Source organism: Carcharhinus amblyrhynchos, chromosome 3, assembly GCF_965287045.1.
Source record: "Carcharhinus amblyrhynchos chromosome 3, sCarAmb.v2.hapA, whole genome shotgun sequence".
Lineage (NCBI taxonomy): Eukaryota > Metazoa > Chordata > Chondrichthyes > Carcharhiniformes > Carcharhinidae > Carcharhinus > Carcharhinus amblyrhynchos.
Window position 1 is genome coordinate 4590792 of NC_137326.1, and position 23640 is coordinate 4614431.

Sequence of the window (23640 nt, forward strand, 5' to 3'; positions counted from 1 at the left end):
TCAGTTCAAGGGGCAATTAGGAATGGGCAATAAGTGTTGACCCATGTCAGTGATACCCACATCCAATGAAAAAAAACACATAATCAGTCCAAAAGCAAGGAAATATTGCAGGTAACAACATAACCACAAAGGATCGGGATATAGGAAGGAACTGAGTGGCTTTACAAATTAGAGATAATACAATGGCAGTCAGAAAAAAAGAGAAACGATTAACAGAAAGCCCACCAAGGGAGGAACACCACTTGATCCAGTAATGCTTAAACAAAACACATAAGAGAAGTGTGGGGAGCATCTGGACAATAGCAATCAAAACATAAGATTCAAGCTTAATATTGAGGGGGACATTTAACTAAAGACCAAAGTAAATGGGAAAATTTAAAAGAATGAGAATGGAAGTAGGAAAAACAAAATAAGTAATTAGAACAAAATGAAACATTTAAAAAGTGATCAATAGAATCCAAAAGAAATATATAACATTCAAAACCTAAAGCCAGCAAACCAGTTGTTAAAAATATTCTTCCATGAGTGTGGGCATTACTAGTTAGGCCAGCATTTGTTGTCCTCTCTTGAGAAGGTGATGGTGAGCACCTTTTGGACCACTGCAGTTGATATCATAGAATCCATACAGTGCAGATGGTTCCTCAAGTCTGCACGGATTCTCTGACAGAGTATCTCACTCATGGCCTCTCACCTACCCTATCCCTATAACCACAAGCTAATCCATCTAACTTACACATCTTGGGACACTGAAGGGCAAATTAGCACGGCCAATCCACCTAACCTGCACCTCTTTGGACTGTGGGAGGAAACTGGAGGGAACCCACGCAGACATGGGGAGAACGTGCAAACTCCACACAGACAGTGACCAAAGCTGGGAATTGAACCCGGGTCCTTGGCGCTGTGAGGCAGCAGAGCTAACCACTGCGCCACCGTGCTGCCCCAGATACAGTTACCGTACTGTTAGGGAGTGATGACCTATAGAGATAAAAGCAAATTACTGTGGATGCTGGAAAATCTCTGAAGAACAAACACCCAGATTCAAAATATACGCTCTGTTCTCTCTCTCGCTGTCAGATCTGTTTTTCTGTTTTTGTATGATAGATTGAGGTTTGATGAGATGTGTCAAAGAGATTGTGCTGGAGGCTAAATCAGAAAAAAATCTTGATAAGCATCCAGAATAATTCATAGAATCTCTACAGTGCAGGAGGAGACCATTCAGCCCATCAAGTCTGAACTGGCAACACTCAGACTGTACCCTGTAATCCCACAGATTTACCCTGCTAATTTATCCTGACACCGGGGGGGTGGGGGAGTGCAGTTTAACACAGCCAATCCATCTAACCCGTACATGTGGGAGGAAACCGCAGCGCCTGGAGGAAACCCAGCAGACACGGGGAGAATGTGCAGACTCCGCACAGTCACCCAAGGCCAGAATCGAACCCGGGTCCCTGGCGCTGTCAGGCAGCAGTGCCAACCACTGTGTGACTGTGCATCCCCAGGCACAGTGTGTTTGCTGTTTTTGTGGCAGTTTCTTTGTTGATTTGTAATCGGTCTGAGCCGTTTCCTAATAAGCATTCACTTTGTCAAGTTAGGGGCTTAATTAGACCATAATCGACTACAAATTCCAAGTAACACCGTGAAAAATTCAAATGCCATAATCTTGGGTTGAGTTCGGCTGTCAGACAAGCCTTTCTTAAACTATCCTACACCACTTTGGTGTTTTTTGGATTACGAACCCCTGGAGCACCAAAGTTTGCAGTGGTGTAGTGAGCATGAAGGCAGTGGCACAGTGGTGAGCACTGCTGCCTCACAGCGCCAGGGACCCAGGAACCCCAGTGAATATAATCCTAACCGACTTCATCTCTCCTCATATGACAGACCTGCCATCCCAGGAATCAGCCTGGTAAACCTTCGCTGTACACCCTCTATAACAGGGACATACTTCCTCAGATAGAGACACCAAAACTGCACACAATACTCCAGGTGTAGCCCTATACAATTGCAACAAAAGTCTGCTCCACTATTCAGTCCGATCACGGATGATTCTCTAACTCAATACCACATTCATAAGAGCATAGGAACATTAAAAATAGGAGGAAGAGTAGGCCATCCAGCCCCTCGAGCCTGCCCCGCCATTCAATAAGATCATGGCTGATCTGAAGTGGATCAGTTCCACTTTCCCACTTTCTCCCCATAACCCTTAATTCCCTTGTCTACCAAAAACCTATCTACCCGTGACTTAAATATATTTAGCGAGGCAGCCTCCACCACTTCAACGGGCAGAGAATTCCAGAGATACACCACCCTTTGAGTGAAGAAGTTCCTCCTCAACTCCGATCAAAACTGCCCCACCCCCCCCTTATTTTGAGGCTGTGCCCTCTAGTCCTGCTAGGATGGAGGGATATTGGGGGGGTGGGGGGGGAGGTGGCGGGGGTGGGGGAAGGAGGGGGGTAGTGGGATCAGGATAAAAAATTTGAATATCAGCCGTGTTCAAAATGAACGGTGGGGCAGGCTCGAGGGGCTGAATGGCCTCCTCTTGATCATATTTTCTATGTTTCTATGTCTTTAGGTCGACATAAACTGCCTAAAGAACTTGAAAGGGCAAACGCTGAGAAAACATTTCCTCCTGGCTGGAAAATCTAGAGCATGGGGTCACAGCCATGGGTCGTTTGAGGTGTGTGTTTGGAGTCATTGACTCCCAGTGGCTGGATTACCATTTCTATTAACTGTTATGTGTTGCTGTTGGGTTTTGGGGGAACGTATTCTGAGATTGTGGCCATTCTCAGGGGAACTCATTGACCAACTCAAAGACTCGAATGCTAGACCTCCCCAGAGAGGTCTCCCATCGCTGTTAGTTGCCTCTAACCCAGGAGGTACAGTAAGTAACCAAGTCCTTCTGTTAATGACTGCAGAGAAACTGGAATGTTTCTTAGCGGAGAGAATGTAAAATGGAGATTTATTGGAACTGTTGAAAATTGTGACGGGTTTCGTTCGAAGTGAGTTAGGAAAAGTTTCCATCAGCAGATGATTAGGTAACCAAAGGAAACAGGTTTAAAGCAGTTGGCAAAAAATAGACTGGAGGAGAGGAAATGTTTTAATGCAGTGAGTTGGTGTGATCTGGAAGCAGATTCAATACTTTCAGGAGGGAATTGGAGAAACATTTGAGCGGGAAACATTTGCAGGGCAATGGGGAGAAGAATATGAAAGCCCACGAAGGACCCATGGCACCACCCTCCATTAGAGAGAGACCAGTTAGGGATTGAGGGGCACAACTCCACAAGCGTGGGGCAAGATGAGAAGGGGGCCTTCCATGGGAGTGGGACTAACTGGATTTATTTACTGGTGTCACAGGTAAGCTAACCTTAACACTGCAATGAAGAACAAAGAACAAAGAAAATTATAGCACAGGAACAGGCCCTTCGGCCCTCCAAGCCTGCGCCAACTATGACTTAAGCAAAGCCCCCTACCCATCCAGGGACCATATCCTTCAATTCCCATCCTATTCATGTAATTGTCCAGACACCCCTTAAAAGTCACTATTGTATCCGCTTCCACTACCTCCACTGGCAATGAGTTCCAGGCACCCACCACCTTCTGTGTAAAAAATCTGCCTCGTACATCTCCTTTAAACCTTGCCCCTCGCACCTTAAACCTGTGCCCCCTAGTAACTGACACTTCTAACTTGGGAAAAAGCTTCTGACTATCCACTCTGTCCATGCCCCTCATAATCTTGCAGGCTTCTATCAGATCTCCCCTCAACCTCTGTCATTCCAGTGAGAACAAACCAAGTTTCTTTGGCCATTGACGCTTCCCCATCTTCCACCACTCGAGGACTATTTGGACTTTCTGTTTTTTTCCTCCCAAAATAGATAACTTATTCACATTCACATTTGTCTCTTCATTGGACACGGGTGAGGTCCCTGAGGATTGGAGGATAGCCAATGTGGTACCATTATTTAAGAAGGGTAGCAAGGATAACCCGGGTAATTATAGGCCGGTGAGCTTGATGTCCGTGGTAGGGGAATTGTTGGAGCGGATTTTTAGAGATAGGGTGTATGCACATTTAGAACGGAATAATCTCATTAGTGACAGACAGCATGGTTTTGTAAGAGGGAGGTCGTGCCTCACAAATTTGGTGGAGTTTTTTGAGGAGGTGACAAAAACGGTTGACGAGGGTACAGCCATGGATGTCGTCTATATGGATTTTAGTAAGGCGTTTGACAAAGTCCCTCATGGTAGGTTGGTGCAAAAGGTTAAATCTTATGGGATAAAAGGAGAGGTGGCTAGATGGGTAGAGAACTGGCTTGGCCACAGGAGACAGAGGGTAGCAGTGGAAGGGTCTTTTTCTGGTTAGAGGTTTGTGACCAGTGGTGTTCTGCAGGACTCTGTACTGGGACCTCTGCTATTTGTGACATATATAAATGATTTGGAAGAAGGTGTAACCGGTGAGATCAGTAAGTTTGAGGATGACACGAAGGTGGCTGGAGTTGCGGATGGCGATGAACATTGTCAGAGAACACAGCAGGATATAGACAGGCTGGAAAATTGGGTGGAGAAATGGCAGACGGAATTTAATCCAGTTAAATGCGAAGTGATGCATTTTGGTAGGACTAATGTAGGGGAGAGCTATACAAATAAATGGCAGAACCATCAGGAGTATAGACACACAGAGGGACCTGGGTGTGCAAGTCCACAGATCCTTGAAGGTGGCAGCACAGGTGGAGAAGGTGGTGAAGAGGCATTTGGCATGCTTGCCTTTATAGGACAAGGTATAGAGTATAAAAATTGGCATCTGATGTTACAGCTGTATAGAACGTTGCTTAGGCCACATTTGGAATACGGCGTCCAGTTCTGGTCGCCACACTACCAGAAGGACGTGGAGGCTTTGGAGAGAGTGCAGAAAAGGTTTACCAGGATGTTGCCCTGGTATGGAGGGTCTTAGCTATGAGGAGAGATTGGGTAGACTGGGGTTGTTCTCCCTGGAAAGACGGAGAATGAGGGGAGACCTAATAGAGGTGTATAAAATTGTGAGGGATATAGATAGGGTGAACAGTGGGAAGCTTTTTCCCAGGTCGGAGGTGACGACCACGAGGGGTCACAGGTTCAAGGTGAGGGGGGTGCGGTTTAACTCAGATGTCAGAGGGACGTATTTTACACAGAGGGTGGTGGGGGCCTGGAATGCGCTGCCCAGCAGGGTGGTGGAGGCGGACACGCTGGAATTGTTTCAGACTTATCTGGATAGTCACATGAGCAAACTGGGAATGGAGGGATACAGAAGAATGGTCCAGTTGGACCAATGAGCTGCGCAGGCTTGGAGGGCCGAAGGGCCTGTTTCCTGTGCTGTACTGTTCTTTGCTCTTTATTATATTCTGTCTGCAATGTTTATGCCCACTCACATATCCTGTCCCCGTCCCTCTGCATTCTCCTCACGGCTCTCATTCCCACCTAGTTTTGTGTCCTTGTCAAATTTGGAAATATTATATTTTGGCCCCACACCTGAATCATTGGTGTAGGTTATGAATAGTCCCACCTCATCGTTCCTTGTGATACCCCACTTCCCACCCTGAGAATGACCTGTTTATTCCTACTCTCTACTTTCGAACTATGCAGTAAGTTTGTCAAACATAAATCCATGCTGACTGTGCCACTCAGATCGTTACTTTCCAAGTGTCTAGTTATCACTTCCTTTATAATTTGGTGGCACGGCAGCACAGTGATTAGCACTGCTGCCTCACAGCGCCAGGGACCAGGGTTCGATTCCTGGCTTGGGGCACTGTCTGTGTGGAGTCTGCACATTCTCCCCGTGTCTGTGTGGGTTTCCTCCGGGTGCTCCAGTGTCCTCTCACAGTCCGAAACACGTACTGGTTAGGGTGCATTGGCCACACTAAATTCTCCCTCAGAGCACCTGAACAGGCGCCGGAGTGTGGCGACTTGGGGATTTTCACAGTAACTTCATTGCAGTGTTAATATAAGCCTACTTATGACTAATAAATAAAAACTTTAAACTTATAAGGGATTCCAACATTTTGTCTTCGTTTCTCAGTCCAAAGACATATAGGTTAGGTGGATTGGCCATGTACAGGGGGCAGAGCAGAAGGTAGAGCCTGGGTGGGATGCTCTTTCGGAGGGTCATGTGCAGACTCGACGGGCCAAATGGCCTCTTTCTGCACTGTAGGAATTCTATGCTTCTATTACCGATGTCAAATAGGTCTCTCTCTCTCCCTTCTTAAACAGTGAGGTTCCTACTTCCCAACTGGCAGGAAGCTTTCCAAAATCTATAGAATTTGGAAAGATAACCACCAAGTCAGCCACTATCACTGTAGCCACCTGCTTCAACACTCTATGTCCTCGCTCATCATGTCAGGGAATTTCTCAACCTTTAATCCATTCTTTTTAAAGTACTGTCTCTTTGTTAATACTAAATTCTTTTCAGTTCCTCATTTTCACAAGTACCTTGCACCCCCAGTGTTTGGTAATGAAGATTAAACAGCTTTTCTCCCAAAACCCAACTGATCTATTTTGGAGGATTGTACAAAACAATCAAACAGAAAACATCCCTCCAGACAACGTGCTACCCCCTCCCCCCACACACTCCCCATTTACCATTCATGCCATCTGGTTCTCTTACCTACCCCCACAGTCCATCATAACCTTAATTCCAACCTATTCACCCTACCCACCTTCCCATGGCCCCTTCATGCCCATGTCAACTCATCCAGCATCCACCATGGGCAGACCTCAGGATCCATGCTGAGATGAAATAATATAACATTTTTAAGGGTCTATTGCATTTTTTTATTTAGAAAAGAACACTCATTCATAAAAGCTCTTTCACTACATTTATATTCTTTTAATTACATAATCTCTTATAGAAACAAATATTTCATTCCAGTGTTTCATTCTTTACAAAACCAAACATTTCATTCAAGTGCTTAAGCCCTTATGAAAAAACAAACATTTTTATTCATAGCCCCCATGTCAAAGGCTTTAAAACCACTTGGAATTGTCAGTCAAATGGTGAATAGGCACACCACTATGATAATGATAATTTGTGAAATCAGTCATGCAGCATAAATCCGATAATGATAACCCCAGGCCCATGTTAACAAACAGAGTGAAATAGCAAGCACCAATTTTTTTTTTAAACTGCAGACTTTTTAAAATACATTTTAAGGACAGGAAATGTAAGTGCCAGTTTGATAGTTGCAATCAAGTTTGCAGTTCCATTTACATACATTTATAAATGGGTTTATCCATTTTGTTTTATGTGTCAACCATTACAGGCCCAAAAGGCACTGGATCCCTCCAAATTGTATCTCTGATCTACCCAAAAGAGAACCCAACCTCCCCAAAGGACTTCATTAAGTTTGGATCTTGTCCTGAAAAATATAAAGGCCACAAGTCATGTTTTTGACATCCCACGAGCAAACATTGGATCTGTTTGAAGAGTGCTACACTTCCACGTGTGTAGCCATCCCCATGAACCAAGGATATCAAATTATAACCGGTCCTTGTGAATGTGCTCCCCGCTGCACCCTCCCTGCCCTCCCCCCCAGTGGAAATGGTGGGTAGGAGAGCATTGAGATGGGCAGGTGCATAAGAAGCAAGGGGCACTTATCTTCCCAATTATATTACAGAGGATTCAAGGAGCGTTTTGGCAATCGCATGTCATGGTTCTGTCTGTGACCCATGGAAATCCAGTGGTCTTTCCCATACCTCACTCTGGGGATGTGGGTTCCCATAGAGAGGGGGGAAGAGATTTTCCAGCCCCGCCTTCCCCGTGGTGTGTTTTGCAGAGATAGCCTGTCATTGGCAGGCAGTGCGGTTTTCCAGCCCCACCGCCATTTCCCGCTGTGGTGCCACCATTCCCACCAACAGGAATGGCTAGAAAATCCTCCATCCCCTACCCCTCGCCCCCCCCAGGGACATTCAGTTCATTCTGCCCCGCACGGGTCAAATTCTGTCTTTCTCAAACTCAAGCAATGCCCACCCCCTCTCCCCCCCCACCTCACCCCCACACCCTCCCTCCCCCTCCCCCTCACAATCATCTGTATGAATCTAGGCTGTGAGTCAGAAAGCCTGAGATGAGTGACATCTTCCTGGGACTCTGTCTGGGAAGGGGAGAGGGGGGGGCGGAGGGAGCAGGAGTGGGGAGGGCGATAGTGAGAGGCATTGGCTTGTTCTTCCTCTCCAGTGAAAGCAGCACTGGTTATTTCCAGCGGATCAGTTGGCCTCTCAGCAACCTGGTGATGCCTGGAGTCTCTTCCCTCGGTAGTTTGGCGAAGCGTGAGGGAGATCTGCCGTCTCGCCTCGCAGTGCACCGGTGTTGGGGTAATATTGCTCTTCCAGCAGCTTGGCTGCCCGGTCTGGGTCGTGGGTCAAAGAAATGACTATTGCTTCGATATGAAGGGCTGTTTCTCTTTGTCACACACGCTGGTGCGGGTTACCGGAGAAGTTCTCCTCCCTAATATCCCGGTCGAAATATATCTCTCAATCAACAACGCAAAGAGATTATCTGGCCGCTGTCACTTTGCTGTTTCTGGGATCTTTCTGTGCTCATATCGGCTGCAGAGTTTCCCACATTACGACAGTGACCACACTTCAAACGTATTTCATTGGCGCTTAGAAACACCCAGTGGTTCAGGAACAGCAACACGACTCTTTCTTCTCGTTGTGTTCCCAATCCATTCGCCGTCCGCTGCAGCCCAGAACCCTAACCCTGAGGTACCCGGTAGCGTTGGCCATCGGTTCGGTGGACGGGGGGTTGGGGGTGGGTGGGGGGGGAGAGGGGGAGCAACGGTTAAGAAACATCGATCGAGATCAGGAATGTTCTTCCCCGCACACAAGCGTGAAATCAATCTCCGAACGGCTTTCCACGACGGGGTTTTTGTGTAAAAGTTATTTTATTTTGTTAATCCGATAGTGGGGAAATGGTTTTTCTTCCACCCCCAGCGTTTCCCCAACCCCCCCCCACCACCACCACCTCCTCATCCATCCTCCCTCCCTCCCTCCCCCCCCCTCCCCATACATTCAATCCCAATATAAATAAAGTAGGCTCCTTCAGAAACCCTCTCACTGCCACACTCCATTCATGTCTCCACCTGTGGCAGCCGCTCATTCAGCCACTTCTCAGTCAACCCGAACACCTCCTCAGTCACGTCCGGTAACTCTCTATGAAGCTGATGGAACGAACCCTCAAAGACCTGGGAGGGGGAAAAACACAGGAGCAGAGACAATGGTGACTAAACAGAAACTAAACAGAACCAAAGGTCTACAAAATAACGAGGGGGCACAGATCAGCGAGGACATCTTTGCCCAAAGGGAGGAGAGTCTAAAACTCGAGGGCATAGATTTAAAAAATTGCCCCTCTGGACCCCGTTGTATCTGAGGGGAGAAATACAAAAGGGTCGAGAGGGGCAATGTCTTCACACAGAGGATGGTGAGTGTCTGGAACGAGCTGCCAGAGGTACAAGTTTAAAGTTTATTTATTTATTAGTCACAAGGCTTACATTAACACTGCAGTGAAGTTGCTGTGAAATTCCCCTGGTCGCCACACTGCGGCGCCTGTTCGGGTCAATGCACCCTAACCGGGACATCTCCCAGGCTTCTTACAGTTGTGGGAGAGACGGGTACAATTTTGTCTTTTAAAAAGCATTTAAACAGTTACATGGGTACGATGGGTATTGAGGGATGTGGGCCAAACGCGGGCAGTTGGGACTAGCTTAATGGTAAAAACTGGGTGACGTGGACAAGTTGGGCCAAAGGGCCTGTTTCCATGCTGTAAACATCTAGACTCTACATTGCTAGTTTTTTTATTTATACTTTCACAGGATGTGGGCATCACCAGTTGGGCCAGCATTCATTGCCCATCCTTAATTGCCCTTGAGAAGAATGGCAACATTGACCCACCAGGGGGGCAAATCCCCCTGAGGCGCCATCTGCCATGGCAGCATTTCAGTGAAGAGGGGTGCATTTTTACCCCTCACCCAACACCTTAACTCAGACGCTTTGGTTCGTGCGGACATTCCCGCCTCTGGGAGCTTGCTGTGCGCAAATTGGCTGCCACAATCCCGAAGTCATGACGCCGACCACATTTCAAGGGCGGAATTTTACCGGCACGTTCGCCCGAGATTCATACGATCCCGCCCGAGGCCAATGGAGAATGCCGTTCTCCGAGCCTCCCCTGCCCTGGGAATCGGAGTGGGCTTGCTGGTAAAATTCCAACCCAAAAGTCCTTCGATGCTAAAGACATTGGTGCATCCTGAAGTGGTGACAGAATCACAGAAACTCTACAGTGCAGAAGGAGGCCATTTGACCCATCAGGTCTGCGCCGACCACAATCCCACCCTGGCCCCATTCCCGAAACTCCACATATTTACCCTGCTAATCCCTCTAACCTGCGCATCCCGGGACACCAAGGGGCAAGTTAGCGTGGCCAATGAACCCACATGTCTTTGGACTGTGGGGAGAACCCGGAGGAAACCCACGCAGACATGGGGAGAATGTGCAGACTCCGCGCAGACAGTGACACAAGCCGGGAATCGAACCCAGGTCCCTGGCGCTGTGAGGCAGCGGAGCTAACCCACTGTGCCACCCTGGGAAATGTGAAAGGTGAAATTTTTTTGTCTGCCTTCACAGCAGTGGAAGTAATTAATGACCCATGGACATGGGGACTGGGGCATTAACCCTTCAAACTGGAGCACAGAGGCAATGGCTGAGTGCTTTTATCGCTAGACGATGAATCCAGAAACTCGGCTAATGTTCTGGGGATGGGGGTTCGAATCCCACCATGGCAGACGTTGGAATTTGAATTGAATAAAAAAAAGTGAATTAAGAATCTACTGATGACCATGAAATATTGTCAATTGTTAGAAAAATGCATCTAGTTCACAAATATTCTTTTCGAAGGGAAATCTGCCATCCTTACCCAGTCTGGCCTACATGTGACTCCAGAGTCACAGCAATGTGGTTGACTCTCAACTGCCCTCCAAGGGCAACTAGGGATGGGCAATAAATGCTGGCCAGCCAGAGATGCCCATATCCCAGGAATAAAATCTTTAAGAATTTGGGGACCATTCCAGGTGAGTGAGGGAGGGAACTGGGGTTGTACTGGGGGTCAGTAATCAATGGAGGTTACCCGGCATGGGTGATACTACCCACAGACTGGTATGTGCCACACTGTCCACCATGTACAAGGAGCTAATGGATAGTTGGCCTGAGAAAGATCCCAGTTTAAGGAGAGAAAAAGGTGTTACCTTCAGGGTCTTGTCTGAGCTGGCTGCCATCTCATGGAAGAGATACGAGCCGCTGATGTCGCACAGTTTGTCCGCGTCGCCGTGTAACAGCAGCATCCGTGTAGTTATCGTGGGCAGCACCTTCTCCAGACCAGACACTGCTTTGAGCAGCGCAGTGGCAAACCTCACCCTCACTGGGCCATGATAGTTGAGAGGGTCCTCGATGTAATCCTTCACCTGCGAGAAGCTAAACATGTCACCAAAAATACAAACGTTCGGAACACGAGACAGAAACACCGGGGTGAGGTTTTCCAGCCCCGCTCGCCCCAGGAGGGAAAGTCCCACCCGGGGTCAACGGACCACGCACGGTCCGTGTCCCGTTCGCTCCGATTCCCGTGGCGGGCGGGACAGGAATGCTCCGCCCACAAAATGCTGGAAGACTCAGCGGGTCTGGCAGGGTCGGTGGAGTGGGAAACAGAGTTAACGGGTAAAATCTTGTGGAGGTGGTGGTGGTGGTGGGGGGGGCGCTTTGGGAGGGTGAGAATGGGGGGGGGAGGGGTCTTGGCTGGAGAACCAGCGAGACGGCAGCGTCGCCCCGTTTAGGGACAGCCTTGACCCACTCGGTCACGAAACAGGTCGCCTTGGCTGGGCTCAGCCCCTCAATTCAGCACGGAGTACCTTGGAACGAGGGGCGCCCCCCACTTACCCCCACCTCTGCTCCCAGAAACCCTTAAGAAAATATGCCAGGGTTTGAGTTCTCCACCCGCGGGGTAGGTTAATACAGTCAGTGGTAGAATGAATGCCACCTGCTCCAGCCCCCCCTTCCACCCCCCCCCACCGACCCACCCCCCTCCCCAGCACCACCACCCCGCCATACCCCCCACATCACTAAGCTCACCATGGGGCAAGACACCAGATCCTAACCAATGTTTCAGATCTGTGACCTCTCAACATCAGGAACATGTGCTAACCCCCACGAGGTCCGTGGGGAATCATTGACTGATCTCACTGTGGGGCTTATTGGGTAAGGGTTCCCCTGGTAACAATGGCCTGCTCAGCCAGAAGTCATTACCTGAGCTTCTCATAAGGCAGGCCCGGGACTGGGCCTGCTGAGCTGCAGTCCCAGTGAGGGATTACTGCGTGTACACCACGGTAGTGGTTTCTACCTTGCATTCTATAAGTTCCTTTCCAGTCAGACTTCCTGAGTCATTACAGAGCACAATGCAATAAAGATCACAGGCAGTTATTCAGACTGACCAATGGTGGGGTGTTGGAGTTCCGCAGGGTCAGTGCCAGGGTCACTGCACATCATAATTCACATTCCTGAACTAGACTCAAAATTCAGAATTACGATTTCTACATTTGTGGATGACACCACATTGGGTGCTGTGAATATGAAAGGAGAGAATCCAGGACCATACAGGATAACATTACTGAACCTACAGCGCAGGCATTTAATTGGATAATCAGGGTCTAAATAAAGCAGAAAAGCCAATCATAAGAAGCGTAAAGGAGAACATGCCCCCGTCTACATCAACATCTAAGTAGAAATTCTACACCTAAGTAGAAATGGTCGAGAGATTCAAGATTTTAGGTGTCCGGATCACCAACAACCCATACTGATACTATAGTTAAGAAAACCCACCAATGCCTCTACTTTCTCAGAAGACCAAGGAAATTTGGCTTGTGAGTTATGACTCTCAACAAGCTTTACAGGTGTACCATAGGAAGCATATTTCTGGTTGTATCACAGCTTGGTCTGGGCTCCTGCTCTGCCCAAGACCACAGGAACTACAAAAGGTCAGGAGTGTAGCCCACTCCATCACACAAACCAGCCTCCCATCCATTGACTCTGTCTACACTTCCCGCTGCCTTGGAAAAGCAGCCAGCATAGTTAAGGACCCCCCGCACCCCGGACATTCTCTCTTCCACCTTCTTCCGTCGGAAAAAAGATACAAAAGTCTGAGGTCACGTACCAACCGACTCAAGAACAGCTTCTTCCCTGCTGCTGTCAGACTTTTGAATGGACCTACCTCGCATTAAGTTGATCTTTCTCTACACCCTCGCTATGACTGTAACACTACATTCTGCACTCTGTCTTTTCCTTCTCTACGAACGGTATGCTTTGTATATCGCGCAAGAAACAATACTTTTCACTGTGACAATAATAAATCAAAAAATCGAAATTAAATCGATCTGAGTGCACATGTCACTAAAACTAGCAATGCAAGGAAACAAGGCCATTAAACAAAGCAAGCTAATAACTGGTGATTATTTCATGGTGATAAGAATTGAAAAGTACAATCCAGTTAGGGTGAAGGATGTGCTTCTGTTCTGAAGGTAAAATAACAAAAATGTGACGCATTAGTGGGAGCGAAATCTTTCTTTTGAAACTGAGGAGGCTTAACCTTGAGGAGATAACTGAGGAACACCCAGACAGCCAAGCTTCAGATTCCATTCGAACTGAAATTGGATTAAAGTGAGACGTTACTTAGATGGAGTTATTTCAGGGCAGGAGGAGACCCTTCCCTCCGTCAAGTCCGTGCCCCACGCAAGCGCAGCTCAGTTCGTCCCACACCCCCGCCCTTTATCTGCAGCCCTGTAAACTTTCTGCCCTCAGATATTGATCTGATTCCATTGTGAAAGCCTTGGTTGATGTGAAACCGTCACACTCTCAGGCAATGCATTCAGGAAGAAGATACAAAAGTCTGAGGTCACGTACCAACCGACTCAAAAACAGCTTCTTCCCTGCTGCTGTCAGACTTTTGAATGGACCTACCTCGCATTAAGTTGATCTTTCTCTACACCCTCGCTATGACTGTAACACTACATTCTGCACTCTCCCCTTTCCTTCTCCCCTATGTACTCTATGAACAGTATGCTTTGCCTGTATAGTGCGCAAGAAACAATACTTTTCGCTGTTTCACGGTACATGCAACAATAATAAATCAAACTATATTCTGCATCCTCTCCTTTCCTTCTCCCTTTTGTACTCTATGAACAGTACGCTTTGCCTGTATAGTGCGCAAGTCGCAATGCTTTTCACAGTGTACCACCACATGGTAAATCAAACCAAATCCAATCCAGATCCTGGCCTCGCGCTGCATGAAAATGATGTTGCCTCGTGTCACTGATGTCAATCACCTCAAATCTGTGCCCTCCATCTCGCAACCAAAGGGAACACCCTGTCCAGAACCCTAATCATCTTCAAAACCTCTTTCAAATCTCCCTTCATCCTTCGACCCTCGAAAAACAGTAACTCCTGCTCCTCCAACACCTCCCCACACACAAGCCCATCACCTCGCAAATTATTCTCAGAATTTTTTCTGCACCTTCTCGAAAGACTTCCCCTTTTTCAGGAGTGCAGTGATCAGAATTGGACCGAGTGGTTGGATGTTACACAGCCCGGCTGAGTGAACACATTAAATCATTGTTAGAGTGGCCCCTTAGTCTGCCCGCGGGATCAGCAGGGTAAATAGGGGGGTTACAGGACCTGAGCGAGATTGTCGTTGATGCAAGTTCAATGGGCTGAATGGCCTCCTTCCACACTGTAGGGAATCTATGATTCTTCAAACTGCTGCCAAATGACAGTGAGCGGCTCCACCACCCCGCCCCCAAACCCCACCCCCAAACCCCGCCCCCACACCCCGCCCCCCCCACACCCCCAACCCCGCCCCCACACCCCGCCCCCACACCCCGCCCCCAAACCCCGCCCCCACACCCCGCCCCCAAACCCCGCCCCCACACCCCGCCCCCAAACCCCACCCCCACACCCTGCCCCCAACCCTGCCCCCACACCCTGCCCCCAAACTCTGCCCTGACACCCCGCCCCCAAACCCCACCCCCACACCCTGCCCCCAACCCTGCCCCCACACCCTGCCCCCAAACTCTGCCCTGACACCCCGCCCCCAAACCCCACCCCCACACCCTGCCCCCAACCCTGCCCCCACACCCTGCCCCCAAACTCTGCCCTGACACCACGCCCCCAAACCCCACCCCCACACCCTGCCCCCAAACCCTGCCCCCAACCCCACCCCCACACCCTGCCCCCAACCCTGCCCCCAACCCCACCCCCACACCCTGCCCCCAAACCCCGCCCCCAACCCTGCCCCCACACCCTGCCCCCAACCCTGCCCCCACACCCTGCCCCCAAACCCTGCCCTGACACCACGCCCCCAAACCCCACCCCCACCCCCTGCCCCCAAACCCTGCCCCCACACTCTGTCCCCAAACCCCACCCCCACACCCTGCCCCCAATCCCCACCCCCAAACCCCATCCCCACACCTTGCCCCCAAACCCCGCCCCCACCTCCACACCCCACCCCCACACTCTGCCCCCAAACCCCACCCCCACACCCTGCACCCAAACCCCACCCCCACACCCTGCCCCCAAACTCTGCCCCCACACTGTGCCCTCAAACCCCACCCCCACACTCTGACTCTTAGCCACAGCGATGGGGACCATGACGACTTTAGAATCTGGCCCAATGACTTTAGCTGCAGCCAATCCCAGTGCTCCATCATAACCTCCTCGCTTTTATCCTGTAAGCCTGTGGTTGTTAAGTCCAGGATTAATCCAGCTTCAACCTGTTCTGCCAGTGATTTGTGTACGTGCATCCCTGCTTGTGGAAAGACTTGTGGGGCACTGCTTAGGGCAGGCACGGTGGCACTGCTGCCTCACAGCAGTGAGCTGGCTCCACCACCCCACCCCCAAACCCCACCCCCAACACCCTGCCCCCAAACCCGGGTTCGATGCCCGGCTAGGGTCACTGTCTGTGTGAAATTTGTACGTTCTCCCCGTGGGTTTCCTCCGGGTGCTCCGGTTTCCTCCCACAGTCCGAAAGACACACTGGTTAGGGTGCATTGGCCGTGTTAAATTCTCCCTCAGTGTAACCCAAACAGGTGCCAGAGTGTGGTGACTGGGGGATTTTCACAGCAACTTCATTGTTAATGTAAGCTTGCTTGTGACACTCATAAATAAACTTTAGGAAGCGCCAAACTTGTAAACCTCAAGTTTAGCGTCAACTTTTCACTGCTTCCTGATGTAACTCATCATCACAACACTGCGATTCCAGCGGTTGTGTCCTTCTTGGGGAGTTTGACCCTTCGTCCCTCCTCCTGTATCTGTCTTGCGGAGCTGTCTCTAGTTTGATATCGGCGGTGGGGAGATTGGACGACTGTGAGACGTCCCATTTTAGCCCAAAACACCGAGGGGGATTATAAAACAGATTCAGTGGGGGTGCCCATCGCTAGTTGCATTGCGCAGGGGGTGGTGAGCTGCCTTCTTGAGGTCCGTGAGGTGTAGGTACACCCACCGTGCTGTCAGGCGGGGGGGGGGGGAGGGTGGATTTCAGGACGTTGACCCGGCGACAGTGAGGGAACGGCGAACGTGCGACTCGGGTGCGGCACTTGGAGGCGGTGACGCTCCCATGTAACGACTTCCTCGTCCTTCTCCGTAGGAGGAGCTTGGCAAGCAGATAACCAATCAGCAATGGGGCGGACAGAAACCGCTCTGTCACCTTGGATAAAAACTGCGTCATCGGGAGGGGAAACCCAAGGGAGGGAACCTGGAAGAGGAACCCTGTCCTGCTCGAGGGAAAATGGAGTGTTTGGTGCCACTCGCCGTGTTTCTCTAACTCTGCTGGTGGCTGCTATATAACAGGACGGACAGTCCGAGCTGTGGGGAACGGTGCTGCGCTCAGTGGGTTAATGTGCGCCGTGTTTACAGCGATGAATGGGAAATTGTAGAGTGTGTTCTGGGTCGCGTTTTGCTCAGTCGTTCCAGCAGCCATCACACGATCAACACCTTCAGTAATAACCCTTCATTACTCGACCTTTGAACGGGTTCCGTCATGAAGGGCGTCTCCTAGGAGACGGCGTGTAATCGTGTGCTGTTAGTCGGTAATCTCTCCTCCCTCCCAGCTTTCCTCGGAATATCTATCCGTCCACCTTACGACTCTCGAGGAATAATCACACTTCCACACACAGGGCAGGATTTGTCCTTTGTCCAGTGTGTTAGTCACTCAGAGTCGTGTATTTAACAATAAAGAATGATATTAAATGGCAGCATTGCTGAGGATCACACGCTGCACAGGGAAATATTTTAACCATATTTGTTCTTCCAGCTGTTACCACTGCCTCTATTTGGGTTCGCAACTCTGAACAATCCAAGAATCAAACTCAAATTTGACAACAACAGCAAGATTCAGACTGGACTCTTCACAGACAAATCGTCCCAAATGTTCAGCAAGTGTGCGTCAGTCGAGACGGGCTGAACTGGTCTCGAACCCGTGACCCTTTAGAAACGTGGGGAGCCGATGGCCGAGTGGTTTTATCGCTCGACTATCAATTCAGAAACGCAGCTGATGTTCTGGGGACCCGGGTTCGAATCCCGCCACGGCGGATGGTGGAATCTGAATTGAATAAATAAAATATCTGGAATGGAGAATCGACTGATGGCCATGAAACCGTTGTCGATTGTCGGAAAAACCCGTCTGGTTCACTGATGTCCTTTAGGGAAGGAAATCTGCCCTCCTTACCCCGGTCTGGCCTACATGTGACTCCAGAGCCACAGCAACGTGGTTGACTCACAACTGCCCTCCCAGGGCAATTAGGGGTGGGTAATAAACACTGGCCCAGCCAGCGACACCCACGTCCCATGAATGAATAAAAAAAAACACAGAAACATGGGAAATAGAAGTAGGCCATTTGGCCCTTCAAACCTGTTCCGCCGTTCAACATGATCATGTTCTATAGAATTATAGAACCCTACAGTGCAGAAAGAGGCCCTTCAGCCCATCAAGTCTGCACCAAATACAATCCCACCCAGACCCTACCCCATATCCCTATACCCACTATTCCCTCTAACCTCCGCTACCCTGGACACTAAGGGCCAATTTCTTAGCATGGCCAATCAACCTAACCTCTATCTCAATGCCACACTCCTGCTCTCCCCAAACCCCTTGACACCTTTACAGCTTAGAAAGCTATCGATTTCCCTTTTAGATATACTTGGCCTCCACAGCTTTCTGTGGTAGAGAATTCCACAGGTTCACCACCCTCTGAGTGAAGAAACCTCTCCTCGTCTCAGCCCTAAGTGGTCTCCCTGTACTCTGAGACTGTTACCCTCTTCTAGTCACTCCCAGCCAGGGGAAACAACATTCCTGAATCCAGCCCCGTTAGAGTTTGATACGTTTCACGAGATCCCCTCCTTTTTTTCTAAACTCCAGTGAATACAGCTCCAATCAACTCAATCTCTCCTCGTACGCCATCCCAGGAATCAGTCTAATAAAGCATCGCTGCACTCTCTCTGTGGCAAGTACATCCTTTCTGAGATAGAGAGACCAAAACTGCACCCAAATCTCCAGGAGTGACCTCACCAAGGCCTCAGTCAGATCCAATAAGACATCCTTGCTCCTGTACTCAAGTCTTCTTGCAATGAAGGCCAACATACCACTTGCATTTCTAATTGCTTGCTCTATCTGCTTGACTGCTTTCAGTGACTTGTTTACTAGGACATCTAGGGCGGCACGGTAGCACAGTGGGTTAGCACTGTGGCTTCACAGCTCCAGGGACCTGGGTTCGATTCCCGGCTCGGGTCACTGTCTGTGTGGACTTTGCACATTCTCCTCGTGTCTGCGTGGGTTTCCTCCGGGTGCTCCGGTTTCCTCCCACAGTCCAAAGATGTGCGGGTTAGGTTGATTGGCCACGCTAAAATTGCCCCTTAGAGTCCTGGGATATGTAGGTTAGAGGGATTAGTGGGTAAATGTGTAGGGATATGGGGGTCTGACCTGGGTGGGATTGTGGTCGGTGCAGACTCGATGGGCCGAAGGGCCTCTTTCTGCACTGTAGGGTTCTATGATTCTGTGATAGTTCCTGTTGTATGTCAACATTTTCCAATCTATCACCATTAAAATAATACTCTGCCATTCTGTTTCTCTGTCTGAAGTGGATAACTTCACATTTATCTACATTATGAATCTGCCATGTATTTGCCCAAAGACTCAACATCTAAACCTCTGAACATCCTCCTCACCACTCACATTCCCTCCAGGTTTTTTGTCGAGAAAACTTGAAAATGTTACATTTGGTTCCCTCGTCCAGATCATTGATGTATATTGTGAATACCCACTAATTGTATATTGTGAATACCCACTAATCACTGCCTGCCAACTGAAAAAGACCCATTTATTCCCACTCCCTGTTGCTAACCAATTCTCAATCCGTGCCAATATATTACTCCCAATCCCACGCTCTTTAATTTTGCTCATTAACCTCTTTTTTCACACTTTATTAAAAGCTTCCTGAAAATCCAGGTACACCACATCTACTGGTTCACCCTCATCACAGAAACATAGAAACGGAGAAGATAGGAGCAGGAGGAGGCCATTTGGCCCTTCACACCTGCTCCACCATTCATTACAATCATGGCTGATCATCCAACTCAATAGCCTAATCCTGCTTTCTCCCCATAACCTTTAATCCCATTCGCCCCAAGTGCTGTATCCAGCCGCCTCTTGAATACATTCAATGCATCCTATTAGTTACATCCTCAAAAAAACTGCAGAAGGTTTGTCAAACATGATTTTCCTTTCAAACATCCATGTTGACAATGTGGGAAAGTGTGAGGTTATGCACTTTGGAAGGAGAAATGGAGGCATAGACTATTTTCTAAATGGGAAAATGCTTAGGAAATCAGAAACACCAAGTGACTTGGGAATCATTATTCAAAATTCTCTTAAGGTTAACGTACAGGTTTAGTCGGCAGTTAGGAAGGCAAAATGCAATGTTAGCATTCATGTCGAGAGGACTAGAATACAAGAGCAGGGATGTACTTCTGAGGCTGTATAAGGCTCTGGTCAGACCCCATTTCGAGTCTTGTGAGCAGTTTTGGGCCCCGTATCTAAGGAAGGATGTGCTGGCCTTGGAAAGGATCCAGAGGAGGTTCACAAGGATGATCCCTGGAATGAGGAGCTTGTCATAAGAACATAAGAAATAGGAGCAGGAGTCGGCCATCTAGCCCTTCGAGCCTGCCCCACCATTCAATAAGATCATGGCTGATCTGTCGTGGCTCAGTTCCACATTCCCGCCCTCTCCCCATAACCCTTAATCCCCTCTCTCATCAAAAACCCATCAACCCGCGTCTTAAAAATATTTAGCGAGGCAGCCTCCACCACTTCAACGGGCAGAGAATTCCAGAGATTCACCACCCTTTGAGTGAAGAAGTTCCTCCTCAACTCCGTTCTAAACCGTCCCCCCTTTATCTTGAGGCTGTGCCCCCTAGTCCTACTGTCCTTTCTGAGCGGGAAGAGTCTCTCCACCTCTATCCTATCCATCCCATTCATCATCTTATACGTCTCAATGAGATCTCCCCTCATTCTTCTAAACTCTAACGAGTACAAGCCTAGTTTATTCAGCCTCTCCTCATAGCTCAACCCCCTCAACTCCGGTATCAGCCTAGTAAACCTCCTCTGCACTCCCTCCAAGGCCAAAATACCCTTGCGTAAGTGCGGCGACCAAAACTGCACACAGTACTCCAGCTGCGGCCTCACCAATGCCCTATACAGCCACAGCAAGACCTCCCTACTTTTATATTCAATCCCCTTCGCTATGAAGGCCAGCATCCCATTCGCCTTCCTGACCACCTGCTGTACCTGCAGGCTGGGTTTTTGCGACTCATGCACAAGGACCCCGAGGTCCGTCTGCACCGTCGCCTGATGCAGTTTTTCGCCACGTAAGAAATAGTCCTTCCTACCATTATTCCTACCAAAGTCCTCGGATTTATAGACCGAATGGAGGATTCCCAACACCTCTGCCTGAGGAGATAGTGCAGGAACTCTGAGGGAACCAGGTCAACACAGCAAGGGTGACATCTGCAGAAGAGACCTTGTTTTTTTTTTACTTCCTTCATGGGGACATGGGCGTCGTTGGCTGGGCCAGCATTTATTACCCATCCCTTGGTGCCCTTGTTCAGAGGGCAGTTAAGAGTCAAACACATTGCTGTGGCTCTGGAGTCACGTAGAACATAGGAAACCAAAGCACAAACAGGCCCTTCGGCCCACAAGTTGCGCTGATCATATCCCCACCTACTAGGCCTACCTATAAGCTTCAATCCCATCTACTCATCCAGAAGTCTCTTAGAAGACCCCAACGAGTTCGCCTCCACCACCACCTACGGCAGCCGATTCCCCTCATCCACCACCATGTAGGCCAGACTAGGTCAAGTCAGCAGATTTCTTTCCCTAAAGGGCATTAGTAAACCTGACGGGTTTTTCCGACAATTGACAATGTTTTAATGGTCATCAGTAGACTCCTAATTCCAGATTTTTTTACTGAATTCAAATTCCACCATCTGCCGTGGCGGGATTCGAACCCGGGACCCCAGAACATGAGCTGAGTTTCTGGATTAATAGGCTAGCGATAATACCACTAAGCCATCACCTCCCCTATATTTTCCAGTAAGCCTTGATTCCCTCACTGATCAAAAATCTACCTACCTCATCCTTAAATATACACAAGGACTCTGACCCCACAGCTCTCAGTGACAAAGAGTTCCAAAGACTCTCAACCCTCAAATTGAAGGAATTCTTCTGCATCTCAGTGTTAAATTGATGCCCTTTACTGTGAGACTAAGTCCTCTGATCATAAACTCTCTCATGAGGGGGAACATCCTCTCAGCATTTACCCTGTCAATCCCCTTAAGAATTGGTTCACGATGTGGTGGTGAAAAGCTGATGAACTTGATTCAGACATCAAATAGAGCCCATTCAATTCATTATTCAAATGTAAGGAAAGGAATAGATCATCGCAAACCCACCTCCTTTTCTTCTCTTGAAATTAAATGTGGATCCATGTACCCCAAGGAGATATTTGGCAGTATGTGATCCAACACTTTGGCACAGAACACCTTGGGTGGGAAAAGGAAAATAAGTCCAAGTAAGTCCAACAGCGGAATTTTAAGAACAAAATTCTAAGCGCTGAATGAGCGAGAAATGAACATTTTTTTGGGCAAGTTAAAAATGCAATCTTATGGCACTTGGTCATAAAAAGGTGGCAGGATGTGATTCTCGCCAGTAGGGGTTGGGGCGGAGCCTAATCACACTGGCTGGTGAAGCTGGTTGCGGAGCTCTAGAGGGTGCCGTTGCGCAGGTACCCCGATCTCCTCTTGTACTGGGTATGCACAGTGTGCACAATGTTCTGGGAGATCTCCGGTCAACCCCCCTCACCCTTCCTCCCTCCCCCCCATCACGGGCATCAGGCCCCATCACTCCCTATGTCGGGACCCCCCAGACGTACCCTCTCCCATCCCCTCGGCCGATCAGCGCCCCAGACATCAAACCCCCACCTGCCTCCCCCTGGACAGCACTAATCTCACTTTTGAACTCTGGAACACGATCGCGGCTGATTCCCCATGTTGTCCAGAGCGCATTGTTTCATATCTCCAGATACAAACGGAAAGCAGAGTAGGATTTTCAAAGCTTTAACAAAGGGTCGTCTGGACTCGAAACGTCAGCTCTTTTCTCTCCTTACAGATGCTGCCCAGACCTGCTGAGATTTTCCAGCATTCTCTCTCTTGGTTTCAGATTCCAGCATTGCTGTAATTTGCTTTTAATTACGTAGGGTTTTCCTCGCTGTGTTCCAACCAATATTCCTCCCTCAACCCCCATTAACCTTTCTCTAAAACAAAATACCAACTTCATTGCTGTTTCATCGAATCATAGAATCTGTGGCACGGAGAGAGGCCCTTCGGCCCAAACTGGCCCATGCCGTCCCCTTTTTGCCTGCATTTGGCCCGTATCCCTCTAAACCCTTCCAATCCGTGTATCTGTCCAAAGGCCTTTAATGTCCGTGCCTCAATAACGTCCCTCTGGCAACTCCACACACGTACCACCCTCTCTGTAAAAAAGTTACTCCTCGAGTTCCCATTAACTCTTTCCTCTTGTAACTCAAACCTCTGCCCTCTGGTCCTCGATTCTCCAGCCCTGGGAAAAAGACTGAGTGCATTCACCCTATCCATGCCTCTCATGATCTTAGTAAGACAACACCAGGTTAAAGTCCAACAGGTTTGTTTGGTAGCAAAAGCCACTAGCTTTCGGGGCTTTTCCCCTTCGTCAGTTGAGTGGGCTCCTGTTGGACTTTAACCTGGTGTTGTGAGACTTCTTACTGTGTTTCCCCCAGTCCAATGCCGGCATCGCCACATCATGACTCTCATGATCTTATACACCTCCATAAGATCACTCCTCAGTCTCCTACACTCTAAAGAAAAAGGTTCTAGCCTGTCCAATCTCTGCCTGTAAGTCCTTGAATCCTGGCAACATCCTTATAAATCTCTTCTGCGCTCTCTCCAGTTTAATAACATCTTTCCTACAGCGAGGCGACCAAAACTGAACACAATACTCCAGGTGCG

At 49.0% G+C, this 23640-nt stretch overlaps 1 protein-coding gene across 2 annotated transcripts in view; it reads right to left on the reverse strand.

Annotated features, from left to right (window-relative positions):
• Nucleotides 1-9025: 9025 nt before the first annotated feature.
• LOC145363207 (monoglyceride lipase-like) overlaps nucleotides 9026-23640 on the reverse strand; it is a 75324-nt gene continuing 60709 nt past the window's right edge. For both annotated transcript variants that reach the window (XM_080218641.1, XM_080218642.1), the window contains 3 exons: nucleotides 22051-22140; nucleotides 11256-11471; nucleotides 9026-9203 (listed from right to left, as the gene is read on the reverse strand). In XM_080218641.1, the coding sequence (XP_080074767.1) occupies nucleotides 9090-9203; nucleotides 11256-11471; nucleotides 22051-22140 (420 nt within the window). In that variant the 3' untranslated portion in view covers nucleotides 9026-9089. The remainder of the gene's footprint in view (nucleotides 9204-11255; nucleotides 11472-22050; nucleotides 22141-23640) is intronic.